The sequence below is a fragment of the Haliotis cracherodii genome, unplaced genomic scaffold (genome assembly GCF_022045235.1).
Source record: "Haliotis cracherodii isolate W230 unplaced genomic scaffold, xgHalCrac1.p SCAF_21, whole genome shotgun sequence".
Classification (NCBI taxonomy): Eukaryota; Metazoa; Mollusca; class Gastropoda; order Lepetellida; family Haliotidae; genus Haliotis; species Haliotis cracherodii.
Genome location: NW_027266277.1, coordinates 9,866,492 through 9,884,497, shown reverse-complemented (window position 1 = coordinate 9,884,497; position 18,006 = coordinate 9,866,492). Strand labels below are relative to the sequence as shown.

The window sequence follows — 18,006 nt, the reverse complement described above, 5'->3', positions numbered from 1 at the left end:
GAGAAATGCCACTTAAGCTACGTAGGGAACAACTTACCCTAAACTTCTGGGCCGCGTCCCAATCAAACCCACTAATCGAAAACTTAATAAAACAAAATATTAGCCCTAGAAACCAAGCCCTAGCCCGGAAACATCCACTACTTACTCCAATTTCCCAAAGAATAACCAATTACCTAAACGAACACAAAATAAATAATCTTAAACAAAACAATAAATCATCCAATATCTTCACTCCAAAACTTAAAATACCAAAAATAGACACAACACTAGCCGATACACTAAATAAACAGACCGATCCTAACATCGCTAAAACCACCACACTAGCATACATACATGAAAATTGGCCAAATTGGTGTCACATATACACAGACGGATCCTCAGATCCGATCTCAAAACACACAGGTTTCGGAGTCCATACCACACAACCAACCAAATCGCACAACCAACCAAAGACACACAATCTTACCGACTCCCAAACAACCAATCCATATTCACGGCCGAACTAATGGGCATGGCCTCAGCACTACACAATCAGCAATCTAAAAAACACCAAAAAATCCTCATCCTAACCGACTCCCTCAGTGGACTACAAGCCCTCAAAAATAAAAACACTAAAAACCGCCCCAAACTAATAAATCAAATACTCAATAGCTCAAACAACTTAACTAAGGTAGGTAAACAAATAGAGTTCATTTGGATCCCCGCCCACGTAGGAATCTTTGGAAATGAAAAGGCAGATAAAGCAGCAAAATTATCCCTTAAACTCCCAGAAATAAGCTTAAACTTACCCAGCTCAAAATCAGAAATCAAAAGTGTCACTTAACAAAAAATGGCAAAATATATACCAAAACTCAAATAGCCAAATCAGGAAAGTACTCAAAAAAAACCTAAATAAACCCAAAATACTACACCCATCCAAAAATATCGACAGAATAATTACCAAACTACAAACAGGCCATACCAAACTAAATAATCACCGTAAAATAGCTAAATTACACACAACAGGAAACTGCCTACATTGCAAACAACAAGAAACACCAGAACACGTACTCATTCACTGCACACACTACCAAACACACCGAACAACACTACAGACCACCCTAAATCTTAAAACCGGACTTACACTAGAATCAATCCTAAATCCACAAAATAAATTAGAAAAATTCAAAGCCTTAGGCATATACCTAATAAAAACAGGACTAATTAGCCGCATTTAAACCCCAAATAAAATATTAAAACCAAAACTACCTTATTTGATAACCACCCAACACACACAGCTCCCTTAGTTCGTCCCCCACCCACTCTTGGCATTCTTTCCAAATCTCAAAATTTCAAAATTACTATATAAGCAACCCCTAAAGCCCCCCTCCTGGGTTGCACAAACTCACTTTTCCCCTTTTTGGAAACACATTAAAAGGCCTGGCCGGGCCCGTGTGCGACATACGCTTGCAGTCGGAAAGCGCACGTTAAATCTCCAATATAAGTAAGTAAGTGTGAACATTTCATATCCCTAAGTTCGAACTTATGTAAAGTAATGGAATCAATGGCTAAAAATAGATTACAACATTACTTAACCCAAAATAACATCATAAACCCAGATCAAAGCGGTTTCACTCCTGGCCGCTCAACCTTAGATAACCTCGCCCGACTAGAACAAGATATTAAGACAGGACAACTAAATAAACAATATACCACAGGCATCTTCTTAGACTTCTCTAAAGCTTTCGACATGGTATGGCACGATGGGCTAATACAAAAACTTAAAAAAATAGGACTCAAAGGTCAGATAATAAACTACATCCAGGACTTCCTAAACAATCGTAAAATAACCGTGGGTATAGACCAAACTCTATCGTACCAATGTCCCCTAGAAAATGGCACTCCACAGGGCAGTATCCTCAGCCCCACCCTCTTCAATATAATGATAAACGATCTATTCGAGGACCTATCCCCAAAAGTAAACACATCAAAATTCGCGGATGATGGAGCCATCTGGATCCGCACTAAAAGCATGAAAATGGCCAAAAATCTACTCCAAAAATCTCTTAATAAAATACAACAATGGGCTGACAAATGGGGCTTCTCCCTTAACTCAGAAAAAAACAACAGGAATAGTATTCAAACATAAAAACATGAAACCCGCCTCCCCAATCCTCCAGCTAAACAATCAAACAATCAAATTTCAAAAACAAACCAAATTCTTAGGACTTATTTTCGATGAACATCTCACCTGGGATGCTCACATCCAAAACCTAACAACTAAATGCAGTAAAGACCTAAACACCCTAAGATGCCTAACTGGCTCTAACTGGGGAGCCTCCAAAGATACTCTCCTATCTCTCTACATATCCCTAATTAGATCAAAACTAGACTACGGCTGCGCCATATACAACACCCTAAACAACTCTCTATCTAAAAAACTTGACTCAATACAATATCAGGCTCTCAAACTCATTACACGCACCCAACATGGCACCTCCTACACCTTACTTCAGGCCTTAACAGGAGAAATGCCACTAAGTCTACGCAGGAAACAGCTATGCTTAAATCCCAATCAAACCCTCTCATCCAAAACTTAATAAACCAAAACATCAGCCCTAAAAACCAAGCTCTAGCTCGTAAACACCCCTTACTTACCCCAATATCCCAAAGAATAACAAACTCAGATATGAACACCAAATTAAAAATCTTAAACAAAACTGCAAACAATCAAATATCTTCACCCCTAAACTTAAAATAACCAAAAGAGACACAACACTAGCTAGCCAAATAAATAAACAAACCGACCCAAACATAGCTAAAACTACCACACTAGCATACATACACAAAAATTGGCCAAATTGGTGTCACATTTACACGGACGGATCCTCAGATCCGACCTCCAAACACACGGGTTTCGGAGTCCATACCACACAACCAACTAAAACCACACAATCCTTCCGACTCCCAAATAACCAATCAATATTCACGGCAGAACTAATGGGCATGGCCTCAGCCCTCAACAATCAAGAATCCAAAAACCACCAAAAAAATCCTAATACTTACCGACTTCCTAAGTGGACTGCAAGCCCTCCAAAACAAAAATACCCAAAACCGACCTAATTAATAAATCAAATACTTAAAAGCTCCAACGACCTAACTAAGGCAGGCAAACAAATAACCTTCTTGTGGATACCCGCCCACGTAGGAATATACGGTAATGAAAACGCCGATAAAGCAGCTAAACTATCACTCAAAATCCCAGAAATAAGCTTACACTTACCCATCTCAAAATCAGAAATTAAAAGTGTAAACAAGCAAAAAATCACCAAAAAATGGCATAACCTATATCTAAACTCAAATAGCCAAATCATAAAAGTGTTCAGCAAACCACTAACCAAACCAAAAATTCTACATCCATCAAAAAAATAGACAGTAATCACTAAACTCCAAACAGGACACACCAACCTAAATAACCACCTAAAAAAATAAAAAACACACTACAGGTAACTGCCCACACTGCAAACAACCAGAAACCCCAGAACACGCACTCATCCACTGCACACACTACCTCACACATCGAACCGCATTACAAACCACCCTCAATCTAAACAAGGCTCTCACTCTAGAAGCAATACTAAACCCACAAAATAAACTAGAAAACTTCAAGGCCTTAGGCGTATTCTTAATCAAAACGGAACTAATAAAACGCATCTAAAAACATAATAACCTACCAAATCAAAATCACATAAACAAACAAACATCCACCATACCCAGCTCCCTTAGTTCTCCTCCCCAACCCCATCGGCATCTATTCCAAATCTCAAAATTCCAAAATTATATATAAGCAACTCCTAAAGCCCCCTCTTGGGTTGCACAGACCACCTTCGCCCCTTTCGGAAACACATTAAATGGCCTGGCCGGGCCCGTGTGCGAAATACGAATCAGTCGGAAAGCGCACGTTAAATCTCCAAAGTAAGTAAGTAAGTAAGTAAGTGAACATTTCATGCACAATCATGGCAGGTTTGCAGCAGGTTGAGTTCATTACCAGTCAAAGAGGTACTCTCCAGGTCCTCTTTCAGGGATATCTCCACTACAAGAACAAAGTAAGACAAACTGGTACTCATTGGCGATGTACCGTTAAGACCATGGCAAATGTACAACAGTTGGAAATTTTGTTAGAAATTTCACTGTACACAACCACCCATCAGAAGACACCAGCAGAATCCAGTTCCTTGGCAGCTTAAGGAAGACAGCAAGAGAAGAACCAACCACTCCTATGCCAGCCCTCTACAACGACGAGGTCTTGAGACATGATCCGGAGGCTGCAGCTATATTTCCCTCCTTCCGCAGTCCCACCATCCCGAAACTCCCTAAAACCAGAGCTGAAGTCGACATTGCAGAACCCTGGAGAGAGACCCATGATGGTGAGCGGTTTCTGCTTTTTGCCGACGGTGAAGAAGACAAGATGCTGGTATTTGCAACTGATGATCAGCTTAGAGTCCTCCAGTCAGCTTCCATTGTCTACATTGATGGTACTTTCTCCGCCTGCCCAGATCTTTGGAATCAGCGTTACATACTGCATGCACGGAAAGGATGCATTACCTATCCCCTAGTCTACGCATTGATGCCTGATCGTCGGACTACAACATACCAACGCCTCTTTGCTCAGTTGAAGGTCCACATCCAACAACTACTGAACCAACCATTCAACCCAGAGACATTCCAGGTCGACTTTGAAGTTGCTGCCATGAGGGTTTCCACGGTTGCCTCAATGCATCACTGAATCATCGTCATCCATATCTCTACAGGTTCATCGAGATCATCAAAAAGATTGAGAAATCTGAGAAGACCAAGCTATCTCAGTTAGACCTAGATGCAGCTCCACCAGCAGGAAAGCGTGTGTACAAGGAGATTGACAATTGACTTTCCAGACTGAAGAATCAGCTATCCCAGGGTGTCAAGACACCACTCCAGTTCTTGGATGCTGTTGGCAAACGTCTGAAGATGGATTAAGGTTGTGTCAGTGTGACAACCTCGATGTGAACTGTGATATTAACTTTAACTGAACTCTAAGTGGCGAATATGTTAAAACAATGGATTTAAGGGATGGATGAATTAAAATGTTGAATGAAATAAAGTAAAAGAGGGTATCAAGCATCTTGAGTCATTTCTTTTGTCTATAAGAAAAATAAGACAAGTCCATTTTCATGGTAGGGGTTAATTACCTGATTAACATGTGCAACCAGGTTTGACATTGTTGTTTTAAGGTGTCTCACAACTGGGCTGTCTTACTAATGGGAGGAGACCTTGTAGAATCACCTGTAAATAAGGCCAACACTATAATAAGACACAACGTACTAATGAGAATATGAGAATTATCATAAGAAGGCTGTTGCGTTTTTCTTAACTATTACCATTTTTATACCAAAAGTGACAATGCAGTTAAAAGTTGCTTTAGTGTCACAATATTCACTCACGTTTTCCTCAATCGCATTGAAACATAATTCCCACTGGTCAGTTCGACACCGCATTTAATCAAATAATTATTTCGAGATTTCGTTAGAATGTAAGATATTCAGCCAAACGTTATGCAATAAAAGACAAATAGTTTTTTTATCCATTAAAAAACGCGCACGCGTACCTGTATATTGCATACCTAGTGTCACGTAATTGCCCAGTGTGATGAATCAACGGGACATAAAATGGGAAATGAAATAGAAACTGAAAATGAATTGGAGTACGCGCACATGAATTCGTATGATAAACTGTCAAAACGTTTTGAGAGGTAAGGCCGGGTTCATTAAAGATCGCTACAATATGTAAAACATGTTTTAATGTATTTGCGAAACAAAAACATGAGTTTTGAGTAAAGGAACATATTATCGCCCATGCATGGGCGAAATATTTCAATATCGCTATAAAATAGTTGAATTCAGTTAAAATGAGTTACATTTTGTGTCGTGTTACTTGAATAAATAATTTAATGTATTTGCGAAACAAAAACATGAGTTTTGAGTAAAGGAACATATTCTCGCCCATGCATGGGCAAAATATTTCAATATCGCTATAAAATAGTTGAATTAAGTTAAAATGAGTTAAATTTTGTGTCGTGTTACTTGAATGAATACATTTAATGTATTTGCGAAACAAAAACATGAGTTTTAAGTATAGGAACATATTCTCGCTGATATTGCTGGAATATTGCTAAAAGCGGCGTAAAACCATACTCACTCACTCACTCATGTTGAGTGGCTAAGCGAAGTGGAATGTCACTTTGAATAGTTTATCAGGAATTCTAAAGTTCTCTCTAGACTGAATTGTTGACCAGTCAACCATGCAGACTTGTCTCGTTGGTAGCAAATGATCGTGAGGTTAACCCTTTTCATCCAACAATATTATAATGCATTTAAATGACACGCATCAAACGTTTCAAGGGTTAAAAGGAGTGCGCGAACCTATAGTTTTTCACAAGAAGTTCAGCTTTAAGCGAAATGATCCCGGCTCGTGACACATGCGCATGTGGGCGCTGCTACTGATAAGACCTATGAAAATAGACAGGAAAAACAAACCTCTCAGTTTACAATCAGACGTAAACGATACAGTAAATCACGTCTATTTATCTTAGTTTCTCTCAAATTTAAGAAACGCTGTCATGGTATTAGTAATATGAAATTGCAAACAAAGAAAATTATGTAAATCGTGAAACACTGTCTACTGTTCACGACGTTTTGTAATATACGTGCTCACTCGTTTTCTTGTCCTTGATATTTACGTTTGTCTGTTTCAGCAACTAGACTTTTTTGTAGGTTTCTTATTTGGTTGTTATTGCACTTCTTCATGTCGTCCCCTTTTACCACCCCTGTTTATACCTGTGTGTTTTGTCAAAATGTATACTGCTCCAAACGAGCTTTAGTTAGGCATCAGAGAAATTGCGGGCCTTCGTCTCAAGCAGTTACATGTAACACCTGTTCCAAAAGTTACAATCGTAAAGACAATTTAGATTCGCATGCGAAAACGTACCATTTGCATGACAGAGATAATTTGACGTGTCAATTTCGTCATACCTTTCTTCCGTACTATCCCACCTATAGAAGTCATGTTTCTCACAATCATCGTGGTTCAAACAGTAATCAATCTGCGAGTACTAGCTCTGCTTCAACCAATAAAACGTTTAATTGTAGAACGTGTTCCAAATCGTTTCCTTCCACGAAAGTTCTCACGTCGCACTTAAAACGAAACCATCTGTCTTCTCAAACTGCTCGGGGGGCAGACTCGGCAGCCCAGCGCCCGAGACCCAAGGAGGGGGTGATATTCTCGACAAGCATTAGGAGGCCGGGCTAGGGAATATGATTTCATTCCTCATGGTAGGGAAGGCCACGATCCATATTTCTATTTATTGAAAATTCAACCCAATGTTATTCAACATTTAGAATTTGAATTGGCGCAAAAACGTGCCATCAAATGGGGCTAATGCGTCAAATAAACTGAGTAAGACTGGACCAACAGGCGAGAAAACTTATATCACGCCTTATTTCAGAACTAGAATGGAACCGGCTACTGTAGCCGACGATTTAGACACGCAATTCTTATCATACATGAATAAAATCTTGAGAGATTTAGACAATTTTGAAGGGGATAGTTCCAATTTAAACTTTGAAGAGGTCATCAGTGTGAAATTATCCGTTGTGAAATTTCAACCTTTTCGCGGCTCTTCCTACATTCATCTTCCCAGTCAGCTGCAATGGAAACGTTCTCTGTTGAATATTAAAAACACAGAGGACGAGAAATGTTTTCTGTATTGTGTCCTGGCTCACCTGTACCCTGTTGGGTCAGAGCATGTGCGAGAACAAGTGCATTGTTTCACGGCACATGGATCTAAACTTCACGTCAAGGGCTTTAACTTTCCCATGCCGTTGAAAGATATCGGTCGTTTTGAACCAGAACTAGGATAAACACTATAGAGAATTATATCTGTCACATGCAACTATGTGTTTAATTGACAACATTTAAAAAGAGCAAAATCATCTGCACTTCTTGTGTTTTTCATTTTTACTCCGTTCTGTAAAGTGCGCCAATGGCAGTGCTACTGACTCGATATCCGTCATTTGTAGCTAAATGTAGTTCGCATAAAAGTGGTAATGCGGAACTAAAGCAGAATACAATTTCTTCTTTTTATACAGATCACTAATGAAACAATGCAATCCCTATAAAAAATGGCCGTGTTGCTTATTATCTGTAATTACTACCCATTGTCATGTTTAATTTCTAACCATATCACTCCCAAATGTATTATTTGATTGTCTATCATATCATAACTTTCGTGAGGTGGTGGCATGCTTAATAATAGAGTAAAGTTTCTGTTAAATAGCTATCTTGGCCACTTCTGAACACAGTGTTTTCCTATGAAATAGCAAAAACCAAATGAAAATAAAATTATTCTCTACTTTATATATGTTAAAAGATGTTATGCCACTCATTGGTGGGGATATAAGTGTAATCCTAGGATGTTTGTGTTATGCTATTTTTCAAGATTATTTTAATTATTCTTCTCATACTCAGAAACACAGGAGGAAAATATCTAGGAGTATACACTCATGACATTGTACAATAGGCGATGATGTTCACACTATATATGCAGGAGGGTATTACAGTAATATAATTATACTATTATTTTGAATATTACTGAGTGTGTCATTAAACATCAAACAGGGAATATGATACACAACAGAGTTAAAAGGGGATGTTTCATTTCAACCTAGCTTTTACAACATACTTACATTCATTTATCATATGTTCGGTGAATAATATGTGATGTGAACCGGATATAATTTAAGAAGAACGTGTATGGTCGGATTTAGGGTTTAGATGGGAAACTTAGGGCACGATGTGAGCGAAGGAAATCTTTCAGAGTTGGAAATTAAGATTGAAAATAAGAATAAGACTGACTTTTTACAACGAAATATATCAGGGCGTGATTAAATGAATTTTTTTTTTTAAAAATATACTATTTTTTATTCGAGTACATATCGCTACAACTCTGTTCGAGTGTTATATTCGAAACGTCAACTATTACATGGAATGCATGCTTTTCTGTAGCAGTGGCTTTTTTATTGCTTGATTCTATACATGTACTACGACATTGAAAACCAAACTTTACTTGTTTGAAGAATATACACTAAAATATTGGTGTCACAGGAACTTTTGTTGTTGAGTATAGTATAGATTCATATTCATCACACTGACAGCAAATTTATTCCGAAAAATTAATTTGAGTTCATTTCTATTCAAAAGTTCACCACATCAAACTTTCAGGGTAATATCAAGTGTATCTGGTAATGCTTTGACTTTGATACCAAATTTATATTTCCAATTATCTAACATTTAACTTAAACAGTTCAATTTCAAAATCCAAAGTTTATATTTTACTTGATATCTTTTTCAGTCAGTACTTTCGATATTTCCACTTACACCCTTCTTACTTTACCTGTGTCAGACTATATCCTCAGTACTTCTTTTTCAATGCTGTTCCTTCTGTCTTCCTTTCGTGTGAACGTATCTCTCTTCAGCAAACCACTAACACGTTTACCCTAAGTATTTTGTCTTGTCTTGTGTTGTTTCTTCATTTTATCATATACCATATCCCATTTGAGCTTCATCACGACACCAGTCATAGCAGATTGTTTGTTTGCATTATATGAATACCACTAGTGACATGCTGATGTTTTGATGTCCTCAGTATCTCCCTCAACTGCATATTTATTATCTCAAGTAACAGTGTATCTGTGATGTGAGATATTTGTATTGTTTCCACCAATATGTACATGTAAGTTACATATGTGACAGTGGAGTCTAGTCAGTACCTACTGTTACATTTACTTACTCAGTTGTTGCTGCATCTTGACTTATTTCTTAAAGTTGTCTGGTCTGTAGTTCTTACTGTTACTATTTGTATCTGGGATGACGCCACAGTTGATGTCAGGTTAGTCTCACCCGCAGCCCTTGCTTCCTGGAGGATTTCATTTCCGTTGGAATCATCTGGCTAGTGTTTCATTTTACCTGACCTCAGTACATGCATTAGTCGTTCTTCAGGTGACCATGTCCTGACTGTTGTGTCCGGCTACTTGCATTGCTATTAAACTTTGCTGCTTACCTGAGGTAGTGGTTAGTTCCCCTCCGCTGTAAGTCTTATCATATCACACCATAGTCCATCTTGTATCCTTGCTTTTGTAGGAGCCCTGCACTTGGTTTCCTAATACTTAGGAGTTTTTGAATTTTGTGATCGCCTTCCATATTGCCCTCGGTTCATAGTATTGTTGTTGGTTCCCAACTTATAGGATCCTTGTTGCCTTTTAGGAGGTTTGTCATACTTGTTTATTATACACATCATCATTGTTAAATCGGTTAAGGGCAAAGGGTGATGTGAAGTACAGTAAGTAGTGCCTTGAAATATTGGGATGTCGACGTGAAAATGTTCACTCTGACACCGCCATATTCAATGCCATGCGGAGAGCAGCCAAAGGTTCTGCTGCAGATCTTCTCAGTGGCTTCCCTGCTGAGGCTCACGATATATATCTGCTTCAGCTTGGAGTTGTAGATTTCGTGATTCGATATCAAAGATCGAAGTCTCAGGAATGCTCTCAACAAATGCTGCCATGACCTTGCTTCGAAGCCGTTTCTGGGTGGGGTTGTCCCAGGATGTTTTGAAGCAGGCAACTCGTCATCACTTTGACTCTGGTCTCGAGTACAGCCAACTGCTGCTTGCTGTAAGACAGTTAGATCTCTATACCACACAATAATCAGATTATATTTTAAAAAAATGAATTATTACACAGATTTTTCAACTAGTTTTTAGGAAGGGTCCAGAGTTTCTCAGTTTGACTACAATATATGAATATGTATCAACATAACAATGCACATAAGCAACTGCTAGATGTTTTGACCTACATTATGCGTATCTAGCCTAGATAATATTGTACTTACGATAAACAAAAACTCCAATACACATATTCCAAAACTACTTTAATTATGGATTTCCTTTTCTTTCACAGAATTTTCACACACAAAGCTGAGTTTGATCATTAGATCCACACTTGTCCCATGTATTTTGTGTTCGGGGAATATGGATACACTTCGCGCACAAGTTTTAAAATACAATCTGGGATCCCTTTCCCGTTTTGTCCACACATTTCTTTTCTAAAATGCAAATGTATTTATCAATTCATCCCAAGGTCGTAACCCTGATCACGTGGGTATTTTGAAGGAATCTTGTGATGACGTGAATGAGGCTGTGTGTATTACATTGTTGAAATCGACTGACCAGGAAGATTGTCGAGGCATTAGCAATATGACAGATGCTCGTCATTGATTGAGAAAATATTCCTCTGAGAAAAAACATTGTTGCTTCGAGACAAAACATGTGTTGATGCCGAATTAGTTTACAAGAGAGGATGGTCTGTGAAGCCATCGACCTGAATAAGCTTGATGAAAATAATGTTGAAATCCCTGTTCACGCACATGACAGAATCAATGTGAACAAATATTTATCGGACCAGCATTTCGAAGTATGTGAGGCTGTCCGTATTTTATATCCATTCCGACGTGAAATAATATAAAATTTTACTTCCACATCTACCCTGCACCGTCATAAATGAACCAGGCCAACTTGTATACATGTATTAATTCATAGACTAGATTCTAAGTGTTTAAACTTTAATTTTAAAATGTCATAAAATAACGTGCACAAATATTGAAAGACATTTTTTAATAAGTAATTTATGTCATTTCGTCCGCCCGCCCTCTGGTTAGTTGAGGCTTAAGGTGACTTCGGTACGAGGAGCTTTCGGACAAGTGCGACTTTGCCAAAACACATTGCTACTGGGCAATGAAAACATGTGGGTGGGTATTTACATGACGTCACCCGTTTACGCATTAACCAATTAAATTTGTGTGTTAGCATGACGTCATGTTGACCTGTCAGATCACTCGCAAAAGCTCCGCCCACTCAGAGTGCGGTAGTTCCTACCACAGATGCCCCTTTAACGACATTTTTACTCTTTCAGGTTGTAGACAAAGCCCCAATATGAACAGCAGGCACCCAACCCAAAAGGCTTCGGATCGATCAACCGTAAGCACAATCTTTGACTGCACATTGATCCCGAAACATAATGTTACGCGGGACTACACAATGAAAGAAGGGTACACTGGCTGTATGTAGGTATCTGTTAAACCAGATAGGAGAATGTACACCAGGGCTGGATACCTTTTACACTATTTCACAAGACGTCACGGCATACAGTACATTCAAACTAGGCTCCCAACACGCGATCTAATCACGTTATGCATCAGATGCGGCTTAATACACCTGTGACCTCATACACAATCTTACAAGGGGATGCACGAGGAAGATATGGTACACGTGATACCTGATACACAATCTTACAAGGGAATGCACCAGGAAGATATGGTACACGTGATACCTGATACACAATCTTACAAGGGGATGCACCAGGAACATATGGTACACGTGATACCTGATACACAATCTTACAAGGGAATGCACCAGGAAGATATGGTACACGTGATACCTGAAACACAATCATATAAGGAGATACACCAGGAAGACATGGTACACATGATACCTGAAACACAATCATATAAGGAGATACACCAGGAAGATATGGTACACGTGATACCTGACACACAATCTAACAAGGGGATACACCAGGAATATATGGTACACATGATATCTGATACACAATATTACAAGGGCATACACCAGGAATATATGGTACACGTGATACCTGATACACAATCTTACAAGGGCATACACCAGGAAGATATGGTACACTTGATACGTGATACACAATCTTACAAGGGGATGCACCAGGAAGATATGGTACACATGATACTTGATACAGAATCTTACAACGGGATGCACCAGGAACATATGGTACACGTGATACCTGATACACAATATTACAAGGGGATGCACCAGGAAGATATGGTACACGTAATACCTGATACACAATCTTACAAGGGAATGCACCAGGAAGATATGGTACACGTGATACTTGATACACAATCTTACAAGGGCATATACCAAGAAGATATGGTACAGGTAAATACCTGATACAGAATCTTACAAGGGCATACACCAAGAAGATATGGTACACGTGATACCTGATACACAATCTTACAAGGGCATAAACCAGGAAGATATGGTACACTTGAAACCTGATACACAAGCTTACAAGGGCATGCATCAGGAAGATATGGTACACCTGTTACCTGATACAGAATCTTAGAAGGGGATGCACCAGGAAGATATGGTACACGTGATACCTGATACACAATATTACAGGTGGGTGCACCAGGAAGATATGGTACACGTTTTATCTGATACACAATCTTACAAGGGGATGCACCAGAAAGATATGGTACACGTGTTATCTGATACACAAGTTTACAAGGGGATGCACCAGGAAGATATGGTACCCGTTATACCTGAAACACAATCTTACAAGGGGATACACCAGGAAAATATGGTACACGTGATACCTGATACACAATCTTACAAGGGGATGCACCAGGAAGATATGGTACACGTAATACCTGATACACAATCTTACAAGGGGATGCACCAGGAACATATGGTACACGTGATACCTGATACACAATCTTACAATGAACAGTTTTCAATGCCTTTATACAGCAACAACATCTGAATATCGAGCTCCAAAATTCCATATTTGTATCTATGATATTAAATTAAATATATCGACTTTATTAGGTACAATAAATTTACCAAAGATCTACCAGTGCTTTTCTTTTTTAAGGGTATTTATGATACAGTTTTTTGTTTGGAAGGGGCCTGACCCACAATCTTACAAGATGATACACCATACATGGCATTGTATCTTCATTACAGTCTTGAAATGTTATACATCAAAATAGACAACACAAGTATATGTGTGTACACCAACCATCTCTCTGTACATCAACAATCTCACCGTATGTCTGTATATCAACATTCTCTTTGTATGTGTCTGTATGTCAACCATCTCTTTGTATATGTGTGTATATGAACCATCTCTCTGTACATGTGTGTATATGAACCATTTCTCTATATGTGTCTGTACACCAACCGTCCCTCTGCATGTGTCTGTATACAAACTATATCTCTACATGTGTCTGTATACTAACCATCTCTTTATATTTCTTGTGCTTGTTTGCTTTCCTTGTAATCCTGTCAGTTTGGTCACATATACACATAGATTTCATTTTATTCAGTTTCAGACTCTGACGTCACAACAGAAATTAAAGCAATGCCTGGCTTTGCTAATTGCCACAGTACTTTGTGGAACCGTAATGCTGTCCTTATTTAAGCTGACTGGAGTATGGGTGGTGCTTCAGAGAGACAACGTATCCCACAACGAAGGAGGAACTATTAATAAAAATGTGACAGTATCGTCAATTGGCTACAAAATGACTTTTAATAGTTCAAATCGTACTTATCCATATTTCTATAAACCAATCTCACTTCATTCTTCGGAAAAGTACAGACAGAAGACGTCTTACAGCGTGAATTTCAACCATGGATACGATCCGGTCACAGGCACCAAGTCGAAGCTCATCCTGTTTTATAATCCTCCCGGATGGTTCAAAGAGTTTCAGAAATTTTGTCCACAAGGTTTACAAAAATGTCCACAGAAACACTGTGAATGTTCCTTTCATCCAAAGCACATTGATAAAGCAGATGTTGTCATCATCGACGCAGTTGATCTCCAGTACAGGACGCCTCCAGCTAAACAAACCAACCAAGTATGGACCTTATTCGGATTAGAGTGTCCAAACTATTACCGAAGTCGGTTATACCAATCAGAGCAATGGCGCCATGTGTTTAACTGGACCATGACGTATCGTCTTGACTCGGATGTAATCTTGCCTTACAATATCCTTTTAGATCAGCAGCAACCGACACAAAGAGCTAACTTTACTGAAATTGCTCAGAATAAAACAAAGTCAGTCCTGTGGTTTGTTAGTAACTGCAACACACCCTCCAAACGGCAACAATATGTGAAAGAACTTGGGAAGCATATACCAGTGGACATGTATGGCAGATGTGGTCCATTGAAATGTAGCGGACAGAATTGCGATGTTCTGTACAACAAATATAGGTTTTATTTATCCTTTGAAAATTCATTTTGCATTGACTACGTCACAGAGAAGTTGTATAAAACCTATTCTCACAACATTGTTCCTGTTGTTCGGGGAGGTGCTGATTATGATGCCATGATACCAAAAGGAACGTTCATTAATGCAGCGGACTTTTCAAGTCCAAAAGAACTGGCAAAATATCTTATATATCTGGATAAAAACGTCACAGCCTATGCTGGGATACTGGAAAACAAATCCAGATATAGACATGATAACGGTGAAACGTATGAATCTGCATTTTGTGACATTTGTGTGAAACTTCATAATTTGAATTCATATCATCAAGAGTATAATGATAGTGGTAAATGGTTGAAACAAGACACCTGTTACCCACCTACGGATGTTTGACCAAACACATTTCATTATGGCGGTGATTTATTCACAAGTTTTTGGCGGGTTGCAATTTTAGTGGTTACTAAAGGGGATGATAACTGCACGGACGTGGTATGTTTTATTTTGGAAGTATGTCGCCTACATTTAAGTTAGAAATTCAGTCCACCCCTGGGATCTCAACATGGAGGTGAGTCGGAACGTTTGATACGGTCTGTGAGAAAGGTACTCTGTTCCTTATAGACTAACATCTAGTCTCTGAAAAGAACATATAGTACAGAAAAAAACAGTTGTTCAGTTATCTTAATATATATATATAAATATATAAAAGGGAGCCCGGTGACTCTCTTCATTTCCTGATACTGCAGTTATCTAGACTTGCCAAACATTATAGACTTGCATGGGCTGTATTTGATATATATTTGTATCAGGGTCTGTAAGACAGACTATGTTCCTTACTACATACTCAAGTAGTCCATTTGGATGATGAAGAATTGCAAACTATATTTTGTGAAGTTGAGGCTATATTGAATGGCAGACCGATTACAGAGTTATCGTCTGATCCAAAGGACCTGACACCTCTTACACCAAGTCATCTATTATTTCATACAGCTGGAGAAGTCTTACCCCCGGGGACGTTTCACAAGGATCACAATATTGCGAGACGAAAGTGGCGTCGAGTACAGTATCTTGCCGATATCTTCTGGGGAGTATTTACTGTTGCTACAAGAAAGGCCAAAGTGTTTTCGGGTGAGACACATTATTGATTGAATGGACATTTTCATATGAATGATTGTATTTCTCCATGAATCATTATTTGGCCTGTTGTGTTCATATTCGTAATTGGCATGATTCACTCATCCCATTTAGGAGGCCAGAGTGTTACGGCCAAAATGATTAATTTATTATTTGGTATTTATGTGTTTCTCGTAAGACTGTCCGAGAATTGCTATGGTTAACCCAAGCGCATATGGCCGTGATTTATTGTCAAGCTTTTAGTGGGTTGCAATTTTAGTGGTTACAAAATATATGTAATATATCATGTACATGCAACTGATAAATTAGCATGTTGAGAAGAAATATAAACTTACAGTCTACAGTCGTGCTTGTTTTCTGAATTGACTATTCCATCTCCTATAAAAAAGAAGAATAGTTATAAAGTTATGAAGAATACAAATATATCTGCGATGACTTGGTGCTGGACTTTAAGATAGTATTAGAGTGCATATATTTCATTATACTTTTTATATTTTTTCACAAATTAAACTTAAACTAGGAAATCCTAAAATTCGAAAGTCGCTAGTCCAGTATTTCTCGTTCCTCGGCCATGACGGCTGCTCCTTGGCGGGCACATTCACACGAACAGTAAACTACGAAATCATAGATGAAGTCGGCAGGTACGTCCGCCATGGTCCTTGTTCTCTTGATAAATGTTTTGTTACCAACTGGCGCAGGTTTTGACCATCATCTAAAACTGTAATTAAAATAAACTCTTGTTAGGCAATACTGATACTATTCTATTACCGCCTGCTTTTTGTGTAGTCAATAAGCCCTATTTATTTTATGTGTACGCCATGAACTGATTTGAGTCACGCGTCCTATGGGCTTTGTGGTTTATGAGAATCTGTTCAGATGCCTTAACCTTGTAATGGATTTGATTTGTATGTTGAATAAATAATATTTAAGTGCCATGAGCGAAGTATGTTGGGGAGTCATTCGGGGTAACTACAATACCATATGATAATATACAAATATTTACGACAGTGTGGTCGCACCGAGGCCGCTTTAAAGTTAAAGCCTTAAGACAGTCCTCTGTGTCATCACAGTAACCTGCGAACAGTGAAATAATTCTCATAATACAAATGTACATGAGGCTTTACGAGAGGATCAACAACAGATTGCGTCACGTTTTGTAAACATGAACAAGAATAAAATGCACTACAGGCATCATTGAGATTCACGCAGCTGAGTAAATAAATTGCCCAGTCCATTGATAGATATGTTTTATCATGATCTCATAATAATAGTACAAATATAATTGTGACCAACCCCCTACCCCCTACCCACATTCCCACCCCACGGAGGTCTTACAGTGTGTTTTATTGTCAACACACCTTCAGTGGGTTCCCACAAGAGGCCCAAACAGGGTTTATAATTGTCAACATATCTCCAAATGGGCCATGCAGTGTTCATAATTGAGAACAAATCGACAGTGCGTTCCAACAAGTGATCATGGAGTTTTATAATTGTCGACATATCTCGGGTTGAGGAGACACATGGCTGTCCAGTCGACTATAGACAGCATGAGGAGACACATGGCTCTACCAGTCAACAGTAGACAGCATGAGAAGAAGCAGGGCTGTACCAGTCGGCAATAGACAGAATGAGGAGACACATGGCTGTTCCAGTCGATAATAGACAGCTGGAAGAGACATATGACGGTACCGGTCAACAATAGACAGCATGATGAGACACGTG

The 18,006-nt window shown here is 38.7% G+C and overlaps 1 protein-coding gene across 2 annotated transcripts in view; it reads left to right on the top strand.

The window, feature by feature from the left end:
* LOC139470935 (glycoprotein 3-alpha-L-fucosyltransferase A-like) overlaps positions 1-15,724 on the top strand; it is a 37,444-nt gene extending 21,720 nt beyond the window's left edge. Inside the window, exons 2-3 of one of the 2 annotated variants that reach the window (XM_071253256.1) lie at positions 12,042-12,106; positions 14,272-15,724. In XM_071253256.1, coding sequence (XP_071109357.1) covers positions 12,062-12,106; positions 14,272-15,546 — 1,320 coding nt within the window. In that variant the 5' untranslated portion in view covers positions 12,042-12,061 and the 3' untranslated portion in view covers positions 15,547-15,724. The remainder of the gene's footprint in view (positions 1-12,041; positions 12,107-14,271) is intronic. The other variant, XM_071253257.1, reaches the window with a different exon arrangement.
* The last annotated feature ends 2,282 nt before the right edge of the window (positions 15,725-18,006 follow it).